This window comes from Centropristis striata, chromosome 6 (assembly GCF_030273125.1).
Source record: "Centropristis striata isolate RG_2023a ecotype Rhode Island chromosome 6, C.striata_1.0, whole genome shotgun sequence".
Taxonomy (NCBI): domain Eukaryota; kingdom Metazoa; phylum Chordata; class Actinopteri; order Perciformes; family Serranidae; genus Centropristis; species Centropristis striata.
The window spans coordinates 14608864-14630869 of record NC_081522.1 but is presented as its reverse complement, the minus strand read 5'-3'; the positions used below and the strand labels follow the sequence as shown (position 1 = coordinate 14630869).

General features: G+C 41.8%; 1 protein-coding gene across 4 annotated transcripts in view; it reads left to right on the top strand.

The window, feature by feature from the left end:
• grm3 (glutamate receptor, metabotropic 3) overlaps positions 1 to 19663 on the top strand; it is a 45298-nt gene extending 25635 nt beyond the window's left edge. For all 4 annotated transcript variants that reach the window (XM_059335117.1, XM_059335119.1, XM_059335118.1 and 1 more), the window contains 9 exons: positions 1929 to 2198; positions 2675 to 3302; positions 10892 to 11134; positions 11253 to 11442; positions 11756 to 12065; positions 12173 to 12366; positions 12538 to 12670; positions 14589 to 14766; positions 16027 to 19663. In XM_059335117.1, the coding sequence (XP_059191100.1) occupies positions 1929 to 2198; positions 2675 to 3302; positions 10892 to 11134; positions 11253 to 11442; positions 11756 to 12065; positions 12173 to 12366; positions 12538 to 12670; positions 14589 to 14766; positions 16027 to 16103 (2223 nt within the window). In that variant the 3' untranslated portion in view covers positions 16104 to 19663. The remainder of the gene's footprint in view (positions 1 to 1928; positions 2199 to 2674; positions 3303 to 10891; positions 11135 to 11252; positions 11443 to 11755; positions 12066 to 12172; positions 12367 to 12537; positions 12671 to 14588; positions 14767 to 16026) is intronic.
• The last annotated feature ends 2343 nt before the right edge of the window (positions 19664 to 22006 follow it).

Genomic DNA, 22006 nt, shown 5'->3' with positions numbered 1-22006 from the left:
TTTTTTAAATATGCGATTTTAGACTGTAGAGCTTGATGCCACAGGCTTTGTCTCAGCATTAGACAAGGCATGGCAATATGACGTCAAGGACCTACTTTATCCTTTTGAAAATGGTTTTAACAGACATTCAGCTCTCACATTAATTTCCCTAATGTTTACATGGAATGTGCGACATAGAACAAGTAGTGAAAGCACATTTTCCAACACCATGGACAGAGAACAGAGGTCTACTTGTGATTGTGATTTGTTTAAACTTCTTGGAAAATAAAGAACTTTACTGAATTAGAATTAGATTCCTAGTAGTTAACCAAGAGGTGTTCAAAACACAGCAAAACCAAATACACAACATGTTTTTTATTGCTGTTTCAAAGTAATAGTTCCAATCACAAACACACACTAACCCTAACCCAGTATGAATAGGCTTATTATCTTTATTTCAACATTGAGGATTTGTTGAGCACAAATTATTATTTTCAGGCACTACAATTCAAGTAATTTCTTATCATTACTTTTTTACCTGATTCCAAGGTATAGCAAGTGTAATGCACATGTATATCTGCTCTCCGACACAGACCAGTCGGTCAAAGGAAAAATCCAACAAGAGTCTTGACTCCCCTCCTGTTGCTGCGTGTCTTTGAATAGCTGTGAATGAGCCGTTTTATTGCAGTTAATAACATTCTACTTGATATGTTTTGACATTATTCACACGCATGTTTTGTCTGCTGGCTGACAGTCCTTAGCCAGACATCTTGCAAGTTGCCAGCTAACAAGAAGGAAATGTCTTTAACAAAGACACTGACTGATTTCTTTAGTCTTCCTTTGTCCCATTAGACCACATTCGAGACAAGAACTCCTAACAAACTACAACACTAGTTTATTGTGTGGAATATCCAGTATTGATGAGGTATTTTTGTTGTTAACACATACAGTCATGGAAAAATTATTAGACCACCATTGTTTTCTTCAATTCATTGTCCATTTCAATGCTTGGTACAACTAAAGGTACATTTGTTTAAAGCCACTTTCCATGTTTTTTTTTTATAATAACCAAAATCATTATCAAGAAAACCATGGAAAATGGCTAGATATCAGCTCTTGAATTAAACTCTTATGAGCTATTTTTGTTGTTATCATTATATATGTGCAAACAAATGTACCTTTAGTTGTACCAGGCATTAAAACAACAAGAAATGATCTGATCTGTAGATACTAGAAAAAGGGATAATTCTATAGATTTTTGTGTGGCCCCACATGTTTGTCATCTTGTGTAATACACATAGGTTCTGAGATGCTTCGCCACTTGTTCTGCATATCCTCAAGTTTCCAGCTCTGTGTGTACTGACTCTTTCAAGTCCCCCATTAAATTAATTGTGCAATAATTGGCTCTGTTGCTGCCTCCTCTCAAAACATTTGCATTGTAAACACTACAAGTAGCTCCTTGATCGCATTCAGTCTTGAGTTTAATGTAGTTCCACACGGCAGCTTATAGAAAAGACTTTTATATCGCTTTGCAGAAATCAGTCAGGTTAATGTGACAAAATAGAACAAGATTCAGATTTGATTCAAATCTGAGTCAAACTGCATGTCAAATTAGCGTTTGCACAAGTTAATAGAACAAACAAAAGTGAGATCAAAACCAGTCAGTCACTTCAAATCTAACCCAAGCTACATGAAATGACTAATTAGCGTTCTTATGCAGATACTGCTGGTGCTTGTGTATTTTCTGAAACAAAAATATGAGTAACATATTACTTTTTCATTTCATATCTCTAAGTGCTGCAGAATCCTGACTAAAAAAAGAGTTATCAATCACTCAATGTTATGTTCCTATGATTCATTAAAAAGTTGTGACAGTTTAATTTTACAAGAGTAGGTGTTGAATTATTTCAGCTGATTTATTTTTCATTTTACTGTATCTCTCTCCACAGGTTGCCAATCTTCTCAGGCTCTTTCAGATTCCTCAGATAAGCTATGCTTCGACCAGTGCCAAGCTTAGTGATAAGACCCGCTATGATTACTTTGCCCGCACGGTGCCACCTGACTTCTACCAGGCCAAAGCCATGGCTGAGATCCTCCGCTTCTTCAACTGGACCTACGTGTCCACTGTGGCATCGGAGGGTGATTATGGTGAAACTGGTATAGAGGCCTTTGAACAAGAGGCACGCATGAGGAACATCTGTATCGCCACTTCTGAGAAGGTAAGGCATGGAATAGAATATTTATTTAGTTTATTTCTGCATGAATATAAGCAACTATTGCTCGAAGCAAGACACCAAAAACCCAAAACTTTAATCAGCAGTGTCACACTGATGTATGGCCTGAAGCTGCACCACTAACAATGAACAGGGCCTGAAATTTGTAAGCATATAAAAGTTTGTCTTCATGTCTTATCTTGTCTTACACACAAATGGAGTTTATATTACACTGGTGTTATCAGTTGTGGACCAGAAAATGAAAGCTTATCTCCAAGAACTCATTCTGGGTACTTTCACAGTCACATTTTTCATCTCATTTGCTACGGAGAAGCATGATGGTGTGAGACGGAAGTACAGACAGCATTTTTTGCTTGTTTCTTCCTATGTATCATTGTGAGAAATGATCACAAATAGGGACCACAAACCTAGTTGGAAGCATTTAAAGTACATCTGTCATTATATGTCCTCTTTCTGTCCAGGTGGGCCGTACTAACGCTAAGAAGTCCTATGAAGCTGTGATCCGTCAGCTACTTCAGAAGCCCAATGCCCGCGTGGCCGTCCTCTTCCTACGTAGCGACGATGCCAGAGAGCTGTTGGCAGCCGCTGCCAGGCTTAACACCTCCTTCATCTGGGTGGCCAGCGATGGCTGGGGTGCACAGGAAAGCATTGTTAAGGGAAATGAGGTCACTGCTGAAGGAGCCATCACACTTGAGCTGGCGGCCAATCCCGTGCCAGAATTTAACCGCTACTTTCTCAGCCTAAACCCAGTCAAAAACCATCGTAATCCCTGGTACAGGGAATTCTGGGAGCAGCGGTTCCAATGCTCCTTGGGTGGTGGAGGTGGTGGAGGAGCAGCAGGAGCTGGAGGCGTTGGACTGGGAGACACGTCTCTCCCACCGTGTGACTTGGACTTGTCAATGGACAAGAGTAACTTTGAACCAGAGTCCAAGATCATGTTTGTGGTGAACGCCGTGTACGCCATGGCTCATGCGCTCCATTATATGCAACGGAGCCTGTGCTTCAACACCACCAAGCTGTGCGACAGCATGAAGGCACTGGATGGGCGCAGACTCTACAGGGATTACATCCTTAATGTCAGCTTCACAGGTAAGAGAGCTGGAGTGAGTGAAGAGTCCTAGATAAGGTGTTCAAGGTGGATGAAGAGCGAAAAAGAAGTTTGAGAAAAAGTTGGGGAGGAAAGGGGAAAGATAGCAAGAAATAGACAGGAATGTGTGCGCTGTGCCTCGTTAACAGTCATCTCATGAACAACACAGGAATGTTGTCCTTCTCCTGAGCCAAAACAGCTAAACCACAAAACATAAAAAGTACTGAGACAAATCCACTTAATTGCTATGTATTGTCAGAGGCAGCCATGCCATTGACACCTATTACCCATGCGTAATTGATACGACACTACAAAGTTGCTTTGAGAAATGAGAGCTGCAGTTAATCCGTCAGCCATATTCTTCTCTCTTGAACTAATGAGATTGTGTGTGTTATAATAGCTCCTATAGCAAACTGCCTGTCTGTCTGTCAGTCTCTGTAGAGTAGGGAGAGAAGAGACAGAGGATTGGCTTGACTGACAGATGGCGTACAAAGGAAGCAGTATAAATAAACTGCTGTGTCTCGGGGACTGACACAGGTTTAGAGGTGCTTATTCCTCCACCAACCGTGACCAGGAGCAAACATCAAAACAGCCTAACAAACAGCGCTAACACGGCAGCTTTGCCACGAGACGCTGGGGAGAGAGCAAGAGGGATGCATGGAGGACGAAAGAATGGCATCACATATAGAGGGAGGGGGGAAGGAGGCTTACAGATAAGAGTGACAGGCAGACTAAAATGAGAAAACAGAGTTTTGGGGTAAGGTAAAAGGGGGTAAGACAGAAAAAGAGATAAGGAGTGAAGGAGGGAAGGAACAAGGGAGCACTGAGGCAATGCCGGAGTGGGACAGCGTGCGTCAGCAGAAGAAGAGGATTTTCTTTGAAATTCCCCATCTTCATTTCTGCTACAAATCAAAGGAGTTGGAGGAGGGAGACAGAAAGAAGGAAAGAGTGTGAGTGTGAAAGGCGATTGCAGTCGCAGCCTTCAGTTGGCACAGATGCTAACCACTCCCTTATAGGATATATACAGAGAAGGATGGATCAGATATGCAGATTCACACATAAAAAGTTTAAAAATGTGTTGAGTAAGTTGGAGAGGAGATGTGTGAATCCCGCTGTGACTTCCCTACATCTCTATGTCTGATCATCTTTCTCCCTTACATTCCCCTCTCCCGCTCCCCCTCCCTTTCTTTCACTACTGATGTATGTCCACGAGGCGCATGTCTTTACTGCGAAAGGAGAAACAGCATGTACAAGGATCTTGAGTTCTTTACAGCTCAGTGTCAGTGACGACGGTGACAGCATGGCAAATAGCTTTATCGGTTTAAAAAAAATTGCATTCAAAGAATCTGTCTCAATAAGACGATGAGGATGTTGAAGGTGGCGGCACAGTTAAACTCGGCAGCTTTGAGTTGTTGGTTTAGCCCCCAGATTGATGCGCTCACACTGCTGCACATATACATCTTTCCATCTCCAGTATGTAAGGAAAGGAGCTGAGGTGAGTTGAGGTTGAATGTGGGGTATAAATACTGCAGCATCACCATCCGCAGTGCTCTCAGTCTGAACTGTAGCAGACGGAAAACCAACACTGTTCAGCTCTCTCTATCTCTCTGCCATCTCCTTCTCTCACACACACACACACACACACACATGCATGTTCATTAGGCACTCTTTACATCAAAGTTTGATCACACTTGAAATCTAATTCCTCCCAATACACACTGAATTACTATCCCGTCGTTAACTTTCCAATCACATCACAGCGGACTGTCTCTTACTGTGATAAGGCTGTTTTTGTTGTGTCTTACTGACAGCGTATGTGGTGCACTAAGGCAGTATGTTGTGTGGTTGGAGTGTGTTTTCATATGCCGCTCTCTTCATCTAGTCTCATCTCGCTAGTTGCTATGGTAATGAAGCCGACACCATTGCCAATTGTTGGAGTGATCTGGTAGATCATGGGAACTGCTCCCTACCATCTAGTAAATGACACAGGGGCACATTTGTGCATTTTTATGAGGCCTCGCTACATACTTCGAACACACACTGCGTGCACGCAAGAGACACATAGCTTCTTCTTTTTTTTTTTACAAAGAGGCAGCTTGAAATGCTTGTTTTTTTACCAGCATGAAATTGCAGACACCCCCAACCCACACACTTCTCAAAGCCATCATTCAACTCCCACCCACCTCCCTGATCTGCAGCAAACATATCAGTATATACACACATGCACGCAGTCTTCTGTTCAAATAGTGGTGATAGATGTGATATTCCCCCTTCCCTGCGCACTCGTGTGTGTGTGTGTGTGTGTGTGTGTGTGTGTGTGTGTGTGTGTGTGTGTGTGTGTCTGTGTGTGTGTCTGTGTGTGTGATATGTCTGTGTTAGCAGAGGCGGTGTGCCTTCAGGGCCATATTGAGCAGTGAGCTTACTGCAACGTTTAGATGCTAGAGAACAACCTTCACTCCTTCTCTCCCTCATTTTCTCTTCACACTCTTTCCGCTGTCTCTCATCCCATGTCACTCTCCGTCTCTCTCTGTCTTTCTGTCTTTCTTTCTCTCACTCTTCATCACTCTATTTCCCTATATCTCTCTCTGTCTCCACATTTTTCTCACCCAGAAAGTGTCCCACTCTCTCTACATTCAAAAACAGCACATCCCACTCAGACTTCACAAGGTTGCTCTCCTGCCTCCACCGCCTCTCTGCGCCAGTCTGTTCCTCCACTCCTTCACTTTGCTCATCCCTCCATCCATCCTTCACCTTTTCTCTATTGATTCCTCTGTCTAACGGCTTTCCTCCGTCTACCTATATCTCCGATGCCGTCAGACCAGTTTCTTGCTTTTCTCTCTCGCTATCTCCTCTCTTTTTTTCTCGTATTCTTCTCCCTCTTCTCCCTTGTCACTTCCCTCCTTTCTTTGCCCTTATCTTGTCTCTTAGCTCATCCTCCCTCCCAGCACCTCCTGCTTTTGGCCTGCTGTTTCTTTCATTTGTCTCCTCTATCTCACCACCTTTCTTTCAGTCAAGCCTCGGCTCTCTGCTGCTATATCTTCCCTCCTATACATTTCTCCTCCTTGTTCTCGACTTTCTTCTCTCCACTATATCTCTCCTGTGCTCCCCTGAGGCCTGTTGGTCCGTGGCCCAGGCAGCGCCTCCCTCCCTGGTGACCAAATCTGCAGGGAGAACAAATATAGCTAATGTGATCCGTCTGTGTGTGCCTTTGTGACATGTGAGTGCATCCCTTTGTCCATATCTGTATATGCTCAGGGATGTGTGTCTGCATCTCTGTGGGACACAGATGTGTAAGGTCATCAAACCTCTGGAGGAAAAAAAAAAGAGGGACACAAAAGGTTGGTCACACCATTAGCATGCAGAGCCAACGTATCTTTATATTTTACCTGAAACAGGTGCGCCTTTGTGCACAAACCTATACGCAGTGTTTACTCTGTCAAGCTTAAATCAGGATTAAATCATGGGATTCAGGTGAATTGAGACTTGGAAATATAATTCTCTATTCCCTAGCCAACAACTAATCAACAGCCAGCTTTTGAATTTTTAGTCACACACTCACACAAAGAAAAGATTTGCCCTCTCTCTATGAGACTGTATACCTCTCTCTCTCTGTCTCTCTCTCTCTCTCTCTACTTTCGGATTACTTATTCCTACTTATTCCTCCCAAGCCCCTTTGCCTCTTCTCTCTCTCCCTGCCTTTAATACCCACAATCCCCCTTTGGCTTCGCTTTAGCCCGACATGGCCGAGAACATAATTAATTTCACAGCTTCTGAATGAAAAGCCTGTTTTCACCATGCTTCTAATTAAGCTAGAATAATAAGGTGTTTCTCGAGTTAGCAGGAATGCTAAAAAGTGTCTCACAAAAATTAGGGATGTTGTTAGGCTGCATTATAACCGCAGTCTGTCTCACCTAACTTTATTTGCTTTTTTTCTACTGTTATTTGTTTTACGTTCTGTGGCCGCAGCTGTTTGATGAAGTACATTCACGAAACTTAAGAGCGGAATTTGGTCACAGTCGGTCTGCGCAAAGGGCACTTGATTTTGTTGTGTCCAAAAACTTCATGAAAAACTGTATCCAGTGCATTTCAGATAAAGAACAAGGATTTGGGTGAGAAAGTCGCTGAGAAGGCATTGTCCACCTTTGGGTGACACCTAACAGGCACTGAAGTCACTCAAAGCTGCAAGTCGTGCTAAGGGCTGAGCCTGCTATGGGTCTCAGCTGGACTTTACTGGGAAGTGCAGCATGGATGAGGTCACCCAGAATCATCAATCATCACTGTTTAAGGGCTGAAGTCGAGTTATAGTATGTGTTAAGAAAGCCCACAAGCAGCTGTTAGGAAGCAGTCACCACATTCAGTTCTTCAAATGATGAAATTGGTTCAGTTCACGGTTCATCAAAGTTACATCACTCAGAAACACGCTGTGGAAAGGTAGCTAGGGACAAACTTTCCATCTGCTGCTCTACCCACCACTTGTCCATTGTGTATCTGATGAAATTCGGATGCTTTTTAGTCATGCTAGTGGCAGTGGCATGGCTATAAAGATGGCAATGTCAGTCTGTCAGTCCATCAATTTGGGCCAGACTGAAATATCTCGACATCCATACTCATTTTTTAACTGCAGACATTTCCACATAGTAGGAGAGGCACTGGTGCATTCAGTAAGATTAACGAAAGCTGCATTCCACTTAACTCCTGGTACTGTGCTCACTGGAAAAGAGAAACTTGGAACTGAGCCATTGTTAATGTTATCACTTTTACCTGTGCTTTCCTTTCTATGAGAAGTCAAAATGCCTGCTGTGAAAAAGATCCTCTGGATGGACTGTCGTGCCTTTTTTTTTTGCAGACATTCATGGATCCCAGTGAATACATCCCACTTGAATATTGAGATCCTCTGTCTTATTCTGCATATCTTTTTCACTTTCCTTTTCCATCTTAACATCCACCTGATGGATTGGCACCAAATTTTACACATCCATACATAGCAACCAGAAGATGAAGCCTTATGACTTTGATGATCTCCTGTCTTTTTGCTCTTTTGCCAACCATTGGATGAATTTGCAGAAGGTCTTCACATAAACAAAAGCCATGTAGGTCATCCGTGCAAGCAGCTAATTTGTAACCCATATTTACAGATGTTGTTAGTTTGGGTGCCTAACATAACCATTTAGTTCCTAAATGTGTCTTTTTAAGTATGAGCATGTTTTGGGGAAATTTGGAACAGAGATTCATGCTCCCCTCAGGTTGCGTAGTGACAAATTTGCTGATGCCTTGTCATTGACCAGCACAATCATAATTTCTTATTTTCAATTTGCACAATACTTTGGTTTATGTTATTTATTACCCAAAACTATAAACATTCCCATCAGCTTCAGCTGTACGTTGGATTAGTTTAGTGCTAATTAGTGGATGTAAGCATGCTAACAAACTAAGAAAGGTGTACATAGAAAACACCACACCTGTTAAACATCAGCATGTTAGAACTATCATTGTGCAGCCTCACATTGCCGAATGGCTCTATACTTTTCGTCTTTTTTAGTCAGGAGAACCAAAGATCTTTCTGCCACTGGAACTCTCAGCTCACTGGATTTTTTAATTTAGCCCAGGACAGCACTAAGGGGAGAGAGTGGTGTCCATCAGTCAAGGCCTTGGGCTGCCTGTCTCAGCTCTCTGCAGTCGCCAGAGGAGTCTTGGTGGCCTTCGCCAACTTGCACCCTCATACACTTTTCCTGATAAGCTGCTCTGTCACGTCAGCAAGGTCGCTGGTGTTGGTCATGGAGGAATCACCAGCGCTCTGAGTCTATTGCTCTTTGAATGTGATCTGTAGGAGTGAAGTCAAGGACAATACGGCACCCTCAAATGGGTCTGTAGGCTAATGCTGTTATCTCTTTAGTCTGTATTACACGTAATTACCACATACAGCTAATTAGGCTTCAGCACACATCTAAGGTCCTAATAAGGTGCAGTTATGATAATTAGCTCGTGGCAAAGTGTTTCTGTGAGTGTGTATGGGTGTCTAAGACGAGGAGGCCCGGCTTGTCTTATTGCTCAGTGTTATTAGGAGACTTTATTATCTGCCAGCTTGCAATATAATAGATTCATATCTCTTCTTTGTCTGAAGATATTATCACCATCTTATTGAAATCATTTTTATTTAGCTGTCACCTAAACATTTAGCCCCCAAATTCAAAGAAGACTTGACACTTAGAATTTCCTGTGACAGAGAGAGAGGAGAAAGATAGAGGGTTGTGCTGTCTCTGTGATTTATGGATTTCATAAACCCTAACCCCCTCTGCTGCCATCTGACACGCCATTCTTCTCCGAACACACTGAGCTTTCACAACAATAGCACAGCTTTAGCCCTTGTCAGTGTTGCATGCACGCACACACACGCCACTAACAGCAGGGTCAGAGCTTTGGTTCTGTCAGCACAGCCTCCCACAGCGCTCAGAGCAATACCTTAACCATCACACTGTAAAGTAAAACCTAATGGAGCTTCCACTGGCGTGTGCGCACAAATCCTTACACACACAGACCCAATCTGTGTTTTGTATCATTCCACTGATCCCAAGCTGTACGTTTGGCCCGTGATTTCTTCAGTTACCCAATGACACAGAGATATGAGGAAGGCAGTACAGTATCATCAATGCAGCTGTGCACTGAAGACCGAAAGCCTTGTTAAACATTGAGGGGTGATGCTTTATAAACCCAGTGCATGCTGCACCATCCCCAGCCACATCATCATTTGACAGGGGAGGCAGCAGCATATAACACTCAACCCTGTACGGTGTGTCAGCAGCACAGAGTTGATTGCTCTGCTGTAAGGATAGAAGTGGCACTGTAGGAGTGACATACACTTTATCTGTGTCAGAACGCCTAAGTGTCAGCACTGTCAGGTCCAACATTGCCTGCAACACATCAAGAAGTTACTTTTTTCCCAGTCCATTGCTGCTTTTCTCCTTGTTTTTTTTAATGGTTTCAGCATCCTGCCAATTTTACAATCTCTTCTGTTCCCACATCCTCAGGGTAGATGGTAATCCTTTCAAAACAACTTGTATACAAACCAATTTGGCAGTTTCAGCAGTGTACCTCCCTCACATAAGAGACCCAGAGGCTAATTCTATCAATGTGTGGGTTGCTATAGCACTGCCCAGGGATTCAGTCCTCTGCCTTCGTGCATATATGACTTTATGGGCAGTTTGTTAATGATGCATTTGGTAATAAACTTTGTCAGATCGGAATGGAGCAGTGTTTTTGTCCCTATGTGACCTCAGGGAAAGATGGGAGGCCATTGATACACACAGACATCACCAAGCATACCAGGCATTTATAGCCTCTTAGCAAATACTTTAGTAGTTCACTGGTCTTCAGTAATGAAAACACCATTGTAATGCCCTTCACTGCCAGTCCTAAACTCCTGAGGCTTAACTGACCATGGCTTATTGTCTCTGTCCTCACTGTAGCTTTTAAGAGGCATCAATGAATCATCAATGGGATGATTGTTTGTGATTGTTTAGCTTTAATCTCCATTTTCCACACCATTATCTTATCACTTTCTTTCCCCCTTTTTGTCTCCTCTTACCCCCTACAGCCCCTTTCGCTCCTCCAGGCAGTGAGACGGTTGTGAAGTTTGATTCTCAGGGTGACGGCGTGGGCCGATACAACATCTTCAGCTACCAGCGATCTGCTGATCGTTACGGTTACGTGCCAGTAGGTGAATGGGCAGAGAGTCTGAGCCTGAGTAGCGATTTGATCCACTGGCCCAGAGACGTGGCACCCACCTCGCAGTGCAGCGACCCCTGCGAACGCAATGAGATGAAGAAAATGCAGGCAGGTAGGAGACTGAATAACAACAATTATTTTTTTGTCACAATGACATACCATACCAACAGCTGTGCCTTTTGAAAAATCTCAGACTGTCAGACTCTGATGTTCACAATCCCGTTTCCCAGGTGAGTACTGCTGCTGGATCTGTACAGCCTGCGAGCCACATGAATACCTTGCTGATGAGTTCACCTGCTCACCCTGTGCTCCTGGCCAGTGGCCCACTGAGGACCTGACGTCCTGTTACGACCTTCCTGAGGACTATATTATGTGGGAAGATGCCTGGGCCATTGGTCCAATTACCATCGCCTGTGTAGGGTGAGTGATAAAGGGCTGTCAACATGATGTCAGTCTCTGACTGGTCCTTAGAGGTGTAAGGGTGTATATATGTCTGTTTGTATGGATATTGCAGGGGGGGAGGGATTTGACTGTTCACTAAACCCCTCGCCTGAACAGAGAAAATGTCAATTTACTTGTGCTTTTCCATGCCTTTAATGGCCTATACTGATAAGATTTGTGATATATTTTGTATTATACAGTATATAGTTCAGCTCCACTTAAGCACCCATCTAAGTGTGACTTAAAAAAACTTCTCATCTGTTTGGCTGCATACCTTCCCCTCTGTCCACAGGTTCATGTGCACCGGTCTGGTGTTCTGGGTGTTTATCCGACACAATCACACACCGCTGGTGAAAGCTTCGGGCAGGGAGCTTTGTTACATCCTCCTCTCTGGAGTCTTCATGTCCTACGCCATGACTTTCCTATTCTTGGCCAAACCCTCTCCTGCCATCTGTGCCCTACGGCGCCTCGGCCTCGGCACGTCGTTCGCTGTCTGCTACTCCGCCCTCCTCACCAAAACTAACAGAATCGCCAGGATTTTCAATGGTGTGAAAGACGGAGCGGGTGCAGTGAGGCCACGCTTCATTAGCCCATCCTCTCAGGTGAGTGATTGCAGCATCAAGTTCATCCATCTGCATCAGTCAGATGGATGGATGGACAGATAGTGGGTCTTGATGACCTTACCTTCCTCTCCTCCATTCTTTTTCAGGTGTTCATCTGTCTGAGCTTAATCTCCGTCCAGTTGGTGATGGTGTCAGTGTGGTTGCTGCTGGAGGTTCCTGGGACACGGCGCTTCACGTTGCCAGAGCGAAGACAGACTGTCATCCTCAAGTGTAACGTACGCGATTCCAGCATGTTGCTGTCACTGGGATATGACGTGCTCCTGGTCATCCTGTGTACTGTGTAAGTGTTACATTTTGCTTATGTAAACTACAAATTTCTCCAATAAATTTTAAAAATCACAAATCAAGTTGTTCTTTCAATTACAGTAGGTATTCAGATATTTTCCAGATGCTGTCTATCTAACTATAACATATCTCTATATGATCTCCATATGATCCCATTTCTCTCCAGGTATGCCTTCAAGACCAGGAAGTGTCCTGAGAACTTCAACGAGGCCAAGTTTATTGGATTCACCATGTACACCACCTGTATAATTTGGCTGGCATTTCTTCCCATCTTCTATGTTACATCCAGTGACTACAGGGTATCTTTTTGAACACTCACACACAAACTTACTTGGCTCTATCTTTTATGAGTACATTGCATTTACCTGTTGCGTAACCTCGATCAAAATCTGTATGAACATATCTTGCATATGAATGCAGAATTCGAAGTCCTGAAGCACTGTGTACACCAAGCAAACAATATTTAGTAAAAAAATTGGTCACAACTACTGAGCCAATCATTGACTAAAATACAAAAGTTGGGAAAGACACCTGAAACCTCCAGCGCAGAGCAGACTTGTCAGTATAGAGAGTGAAAACACACTGTTACATCACATAGGGTATTATTGTACGTTTTACATTCACCACTGCTGTGTAAGCCACTGCAAGTTACGAGCTAACGAGTAAATGTTGCTAACAACACTTATCATTCTAATATTTGCCAGACGGCGATTTTGTTGCACAACAGACTCCTCATCAGAGTCTGGAGGCTAAAATATGTATGGCTGAATCTCTCGGATGTTTCCTCTAATGGAGAAACTGCTCCAGAAGCCAAAACTATCTCTGCAGATGGCGAGCTGGCTGCGAAGCTCCGGTTTACTCTGCTCTTTCACTGGTCAACCTAGCACAAGTAGCGAGGGCAGGCGGGGCATGAGGCCAGATCCAGAATTCTCAACATTTGAGAAAGAGTAGATGTGCATTCAGCCCTTCCTCAAAGTCTTTTTTTTAAATTTATTTTTTCTGTACGGAATCATGTTAAACTAAATATTAATCACAGCTCAGTATTTTTACATACTTTAAAACATATCTTGAAGGGGACTTAAAACAATTTCTAATCCTGCTGGCACATGTCCCAGCTCTGCAGTATTGGCATGACAAACAGACAGCCTCTGTCAAACTGCTGACACATGTCCAGATTTAACAGCAAAGGGGAGTGAGTGTTCACCTGATCCATACAAATCTCAAGCAAACACACACACACACACACACACACACCTTAAGCACACGCTTACACAAACACACACACTGTGCACTGTATCAAAGGGCATAAGAGAGGAGTGCTGATGCCAGAGCTGCTCATTTGATCCCTATAAAAAAAAACAGCCCACTTTCTCACTACCTCTGTGTGAGTGTGTGTGTGTGTGTGTGTGTGTGTGTGCGCGTGTGTGTGTGTGTGTGTGTGTGTGTGTGTGTGTGTCGTCCCCCCCCCCTCTCTCTGGAAATAGGCATCTCTTTGGCCTTGTAATCTGACTTTAAGATTAGTCAGGTAGAGGCACAACATCACCAACATGCACAACCACCCACCCACACACACACACACACACACACACAGAGGAGATGTTGAAGGGTTGATTACTAATGTGCTTCTCTTTACAGTACAGTGAATCTACTGTGAGTTGCTGCTATTGAACCCTGTTACATTTTTTCCTGCCACACAAAGTTAGACGCAGCAATGGTATGGCAGCCTAAATAGGACATACATCCTACAAGATTTCAAACCTACCTTAGATTTCATTTCATACAATAAATCACAGAGAATGAAGTTAAAGCTAACATTGAGATAGTGTTTAGTTTGGCCTCTGTGGTCTCTGTTGATTAAGTCTTTTATTGATCCATGCTGTAATTGTTATCCTCTGAACTGTTGCAAGGTAACAGAGTCTGCCAATAAATACTTATTCTCTCACTTTGCAGGCCTCATTGGCTCTGTGTACGTATAAAGATCGGTTAATTACTTGAGGCATTTTAGTGCTTTAAATTTACAATCGAATGTATTGTTGTTTTATTTTATGTTAAGCACGTTGTAATACTCATTCAAAAAGTGCCTTTGAAAAATGTTCCTTATTACAGATTATTATCGTCAAATTAGGTCTTAACAGCAATTATTTGAACCGCATTAGCATAAAATGTATCCATCAAAGTCTGGCTACTAATTACTGTCTCCACCTCTTTTCTCTGCAGGTTCAGACCACCACCATGTGTATCTCAGTCAGCCTGAGTGGCTTTGTGGTGCTGGGCTGTATGTTTGCTCCCAAGGTCCATATTATCATGTTTCAGCCCCAGAAGAATGTGACCAGCCACAGGCTTAACCTCAATCGCTTCAGTGTCAGTGGGGCTGCCACCACATACGCATCTCACGGTAGGTTACATGCAGTTACCTCATTTTTAAAGAGACAGGGGCTTAGAGCAGCACTCTTTTATTATCATACCTCTGTCAAGTGGGTGTTTTCAGCATCCTATATTCAGAAAAAAGAACAGGCCTGTATTCCACTTTTGCAATAGGTGGATACAAAACTTGAATTCGAAACAATCTAGGTGTTTGTTTTCTGTATTCTTCTGTATTTTGTACCTATAGTACAGCTTGGTTATAATGCAATGTCCCAAGAAAAAAAAAAGGTCTCCTGATATGTTACTTTAACAGAAATATATCATTAACAGTTTCAATTGTAAGCTCGTTTGGCCGCAAAGAATGGCATCCTGTTGACTGAGCTATAGTGTTGAGCAGTAAAAGATGATCAGGACCCAAACAGGTCCCAAAGTGAATTTTCACCCCCACGTTACTTGCCCAAGTTTAACCACGCAATCATTTGTGTTTATTTGTGGCCAAAATAACCACTATTGCTGCACTGTAGCTGTTGTGGAGGTCTAAGGTATGTCAGAAAACCAAGCGTGGTCATATCTGGGTTCATAACATCACCCAGAGGTGCATAAGGCTCAGTTCATTTTAACTACTCATACTCATATTTAACTACAAAGGTATAGGCCCAAAATAAGCAGATTTTGATGCAATTTAATTGCAATAAAATAAATAGTCATTGTTTTTGAATGGAGTTCGAATCAATCAGGTCTATGCTGTGCAGGAGAATCTCAATGCTGATAGGCTTTCGCAACATAAATACACGAATGAAGTGCATGTTCACATCATTCACATCACAGGATTTCAATTCCACATATTCTGGCGTCTTTGCAGTGACTTTAGATGTAATCGTGCCATGTGAGAAATTTGCCTCCGTATGGTGAGAACACACAGGACTACTTCAAAGTTAAAATCATAAATGGCTTCACAAAAAGAGATCATTAACAGGCTGGGTGCAAGTTTTTACAAATTACTTGTAAATTGCCAGTGATAGTATGTTTATTACCATTATATAAAATCTGCATTTACACCACCACTGATGTCTTTTGCATCATTTAGGTGACATTTCATTTGCCTACAAGGCCAATGAAATACTTTTTCAGGTCGAATGTAATGACATAGTGTGATAAATATTTTTGCTTGATTGCTAGTTTTAAGAAATTGTTCTTCATCTATTTGTCAGCAAAAAGAATGCTAAATTGTTGTCTTTCTATGCATTTATTTTCTCTTTTCTTATTTTCTTTATTCTATCTCTTTTTCTAGCTTCTGTCAGCGCCCACCACGTCCCAACCGTGTGCAACGGGAGAGAAATTGTTGATTCCACTACTTCCTCTCTGTGACCACATCCTGTCCACTCTCTGAATCTGTCCCTGCGACTGTTAGCCAATCCATGAACATTATTCCTCTCAACCATCATTCCCCACTTACACATACACATACACTGTATACACTAACACAACACACACATACATATGTGCACATGCAGCCAAATACACGCACAAACAAACAACAAACAGACAGACAAACAACCTTCCTTGTTGACTAGAACTGTATTGTCTCAAAAATGTAGAAAGTGTGTAACTATAATTAAATTATTTTCTAGGGATGTACATACATGGAATCGACATTGTTGTAAGTAGAGAAACAAAAGAACAAAAAAAGTTTTTAGGAGGAATTTTTGGAGCCTTTGTTTTTGATAGCTTTGTTATGATGCGGTGTAAATAGACATGCGCTTAATCATGGTAGGAGGGTGTGTGTCCCTCGGTCTGGATGCACATTTGTGGCTCTGCTTGCCTCACCTGCAATACCCCACAGACTTTTTATTCTCATGCTTTTTTGTAGGTCTCATTGTAATAACCAATTATGTATGCATTTCTATTGTGTACCTGTACATTTGTATATTATACTTCTGATGGTTCAAACAGCACAATGTTGACAGTCTTGTAACCCTAGAATGAATGTGGAAAAAGCATAACTGGATGGAAAAGGATGGCTGGAACAAACATGTACAAAAATCCTCTAAACTCATCAAGTTACAGTTACACTGTGCCAGAACACAATTTTCTGTTTGAGAATTCATCTATTCACATCTTGATAGATTTTTCTTTGCATCCTAGATCCGGATAAAAAGCAAAAAAAAAAAACATTGTAGCTGTTTTTGCAGGAAAAATATGTTTTGCTTTTGATACAATGTTCATTTTTTTCTATTTCTAATCATAAAATCCCTTTATCTAAATGGCCATAGTTCCAGACATGTGTTCACCAAGGCAACAGTATGCTCACTCCCACTCTCAAACTGCCTGTTTCTTTGTTGTAATGGATTGCTAATAACAACTAATAACAGGGCTGAATAGATGTAGTACATCAAATGTATTTCTTTTGCCTCAAAACTGTCAACAGTTGCAGTGCTGTGATAGTTCTGTCAACAAACACAAATTGGTGTCTTACCCGGTAATTATGAATTTGTGCTCAAATGACTCAAACACTAATGGAGGGAAACTACCGCTTTGCTGAACACATGTTGAGTTTTTCCAACTACAGGGGAGTGGTAGCTCATGTTTTTCGTGCCCCATAGATACAGTATGTGGTGATGTTTTGAATATGGCTATGTGCCTTAATGTATGTTTGATAGTGCTCCAGGTAGAGGTTGAAAAGAGATCACTTTTACATCACCTGCTGCAAATTCTTGTTCGGTAAATGTAAAAGTGACCCTACATGTTTCAGGGCAACACAATGCCAGTTCGTCTTATTCCTTAGCAAGCCTTCTGCCATTGATTGTTTACCTGAAATGTTGAAAGAGTGAGGAATCCTTAGGCTGAAATGACTTTCTCTACCCCCCTTCTTTCTCCAGTCTGTGATTAAAAAAAACATGAAATGGATCTATCTGACAGACACCCGTCACACTGATTTTTACTTTACATTTTTTACAGCTTAGCGGCTCCAATAAAAGAAGGAAGGGGAAGAGAAAAGCTCATATACCATTAAGATGAAGTCATTGACTCGTCGAGTTATTGAAGTGTGCAGTTTACATGTCTGTGTTAAATGTGTTGACGTTGAGAGGCACAGTGGAGCAGCTGGCTTCGGCGGTCCCAGAGAGGCTCACGAGAGGAAGCAGAGCACACAATGTCAGCTGCTGGCAGATCCCATCAACTAACAAAAGAATGTTAGAGCAGAACTCATATGCAGAACATACATTGCATTTATCAAAACATCCCATCAAACTCTCTGTTTGTAGCTGGAAATATGACAAACCCTCTGCTGGGCGACAGTTATGAGGCGGGGTGGAATAAATGACAAGAACATGAATAAAGTTTTTTATGAGAAAATTTAAATAGCCTAAATTAGTGGACTAATTTAGTGCTACTTCATATTTTATTTTAAAGAGTGGCCTCATGCAAGAATGTATTGCATTTAGGATGATAGTAAATTATTAATAAACTGATGGTTACATGCTATAATATGCTGTCAAAATTAAAGTGTGACTCTTATACTTGGTATTTCTAACAAATTATGTGATCAGGATCACTTATTTGCTTTTTAAATGTAGTTTCTCTATTTGCATAGTAGGTGAAGGCAGAACTGTTGAACAGTCATCTCTTCGGACCGCTGTAAACCTTGGCACAGCCGGTCTCCAACAGCAACCTGCGATTATCACACTGAATGATAGATTGAAAGAATTTTAGAGGATGCGCCAAGATGATCCGACCTACATTGGGGCGTGTGTGTGCTAGGTGCAGAGAGCAGGAGGAGAGAGAGCGATGTGGCAGAGCAGAGGGGAGTTGCTGCTGGATTATGTAAAGCACTCCTACAGCCCAGAAGTCACAGCGCTTCTATGGAAGCTCAAAGCATCTCAGAGATTCACAGTCTTTGTTAGCAGAAGGCTTAGCCATTCACTCAGTGGTCCTGCTCCCACAAGATACACCCCGCATGGCAGGTTGCTATGGACAACCACCGCCACATCCGCTGCCGGAATGTCTATTTGTCTGCATGGAGAGGAGGGTGGGAGGAGGGGTGAGGAGAGGGCGAAGGAAGAGGAATAGAAAGAGGAAAAACTGGTTGCTGGTTGTGATTCAAATTGGCAGTGACTGATGAGATTTGGCTCAGCAAGGCCCAGTACTTTACTCCCAGCTTTTAATGGCAGCACAAATAGAGCACTTAACCCTGATTCTCCTGTCATTTAGTCCAGGGGACTAGTCTCGGACAAGTCTCACACTCTCCCTCTGACCCTCTCTCTCTCAAGTCACCTAGCCCCTTCAACCTTTCCCTGCCACCTTGTGTCCGCCTCATCCACCACTCTGTGTGTGAAACTTGCTGCTGAGTCGGTCTCAGCCAAGACCACCTAAAGCCGGACCAACAGATTGGAAGCCCACACTTAAACTGAAGCACTCAGATGTGGGTGCCCACAGCAGCGCATGCCAACCATGGCGGCCTTGAGGAGGCTGGAGAAGGGATAAGGGGAAGGTAGATAAAGGAGTTGGAGAGTGCATGGGAACATGAAATTGGGACTCGCATGTAAAGAGAATGCATCACTTTGAAATGCATTGCCCTTCTCACTCCACTGTTTTCAGTTTATCATCTCATGTAACTGTGGAAGCTTCTTTAATTGGCATTACCCGTGAATATCCTTTTCAAACAGCCAGCCATCCACTACAGACATTGGTCCTCTATTCAGTCTCTGCCAACTGCCATGTGCTCTACAAAGGTCTCTGCTGTAGCCCCCCTGCTATACAGCAGAATGTGTCCTCGGCCTCTAGGCTTGAAATAAGACAAGACCTCTGCGTCCGAATGAAGCCGAGGTCAAGTTGAACTCTGGAACTGGTCAATCAAAGCAATAGTTCCATGTTTGTGAAACGCGCAATAAAGAGGCTGTGATGACGTCATAATAAATAACAACAAGCAAACAGCTGCTGTCGTCTGCTCGTCCTTCTGTATCCAGTCTGTCCTGCTGGAGGAAGAAGTGGTTCAGTGTGTCTGTAAATCCCCGCTGAAATATAAATGTTAAATGCAAGTAGATAGATTTGTCTCTACAGCGACATTAACAGCCCACCACTTTCACACACACACATACACACACACACGCTCTATTCATAGCGTGTGTTGGCAAATGTTGAAAGACATCTTTAACACTCCTGCCTAATCTGTTTCCTACGTGATGGCACTCCAATTAAACCATCTACTGGAGTGCTCTCTGCCTTAGGACAATGCACTCCAGTGTGTAGGTTCACTCGCCTCACAAAAGACTGAAAGACATAAACAAACAAATAAAAGAAACAAAAGGTCTAAAAAAGAAATAAAGACGCAGTTTGGTTGACGTCTGTCAGTCATTTTCTATCCTCAGGTTGTTTATTTGGTTCATGAAAATGCTGCAAACTCCATCACACTGCCTACAGTTCCTACTTTTGCAGAACTACATGTTGACTCTTTTCTTGCAGCCAGGCTATGGTTGCCCTCTGGTGGCAGGCTTGGGTCATTGCACAAATAACATTCATACGTGCTGTATGCAGCCAGGAATTTTCATCCCTGTCCAACTATGAGGTAACATGCATGTTTAATTGATGGATGAGGTGTCAGATCCCTTACCTCAATAGAAAAAATACCCCATTACAAGTAAAAGGTCTGAATTTAAAATCCTACCTAAAGGAATACTCCACCCCCAATATGACCATTCGTATATCAATTACTCACCCTGTGTTACACTGAATTTGTAGAGAAAAAATCTTTTTTCTCATATGCATCCACGGTGAACAAAGGATTTAAAAACTGTGTAAATTATTGGTGAATTAAAGTAAATGGAGGCCGAATTTAACAACAACAAAAATACATACAGGTGGAGTAAAACAGTAATAGTAGTAAAAAGTATAAAAAATCTGCTAAAACTATTTACTTGCTCTGAAGAAAAATATGAAATATTTTATTTATTATATATGATATTATACTATTGTACTTTATTGAGAAATTTTATTATTTTATGGACTTCTCTAATAGTAGCTTTTTAGTAGAATATTGTATACTTTTATCTCTTTGGACCTCAAACAGTTATATAAATGAAACCACCTGAAAGTTTACAAAGGAAATCACTCTTTAGTAGAAACATGTGCAAGAAAGGTTGTGAAACACTGGTTTTAATGTTTAATAATGTAATTTATAAGATTTTCTCTTATTTTAGTATAATTGCATTCTATTCTGAAAAGTTAGCAGTAACTTTAGCCATCAGATAATTGTAGTGGGGATGAAGTATAAAGTATCAATGAATGTATTCAAGTAAAAAATGGTTTGTAAGTACATAACCTGAGTAAATGTACTTTATATTCAGCTGCTATTGGCCAGTAGCAGCTCAGTTAACACTGAAAAGGGCCTTTTTTCCCCCTCTGTTTTGCTCTGCCCTCTACAGGAGAACCCACTGGAGACCAGCAGAGAACTGAGAAATGTGAGGTGTTGTTTTAAGACTATTTCAAACCACCACTGTGGCTCCAAGACCTCACATTTGTCAGTTATCTCTCTCATATATATATATATATATATATATATATATATATATATGAAATAAAAAAGGCATATCCAATTTCCTCAGTCAGATTTAAGATAAGCTGGAGCCATGGTGTGACAAGATAATTACAGATACTCAAAAATGCTTAGATGTTGAGTTTTTTTTCCCATAGGCTCATCTTCTAAACTTAAAGTGCAGGTGGGTTAGACACATCTCATCGCAAATAGTTAAAATGCTGATTATACAATGGTAACAACTGTGTCAAAATGATAACATTTTTTCTACTTAAATTATATAACTATATGTAATGACAAGAAGTTCTGCAGTCTTTGTAATATAATGCATTAATTGTGTATCTGCTTTGTGATTTGTATAGTGATCTCCATTACAAATCCCCATTGTTGTCAAGATGATCTGATATGTGAATACTTATAAGTAAAGGACTAAAAGGAAACCCTGTCTGTTTATGAATAAATGTAGTATACAGTACAATAGTGGCTATATGACTCTGTAGCTCAAATTGCCATTAGTTGCCTGCATTTTCAGGACTGAGTGAATTTCTTTAGTTCCAGCCAAAAGCCCAAATTATGAGCTAAGGTTTCAAGTCTTACATTCAAAATTATTCAGCAATTTATTGATTTTTTAAAAATACATTTTTCACCCACAAAGCCACTTCAGACCTGTCTGCTCTAAGACCTTCAGAGGATTTCACAAAAAAAAAGTAGTTGACAAGGGAATCAATCAAAATGGGTCAGC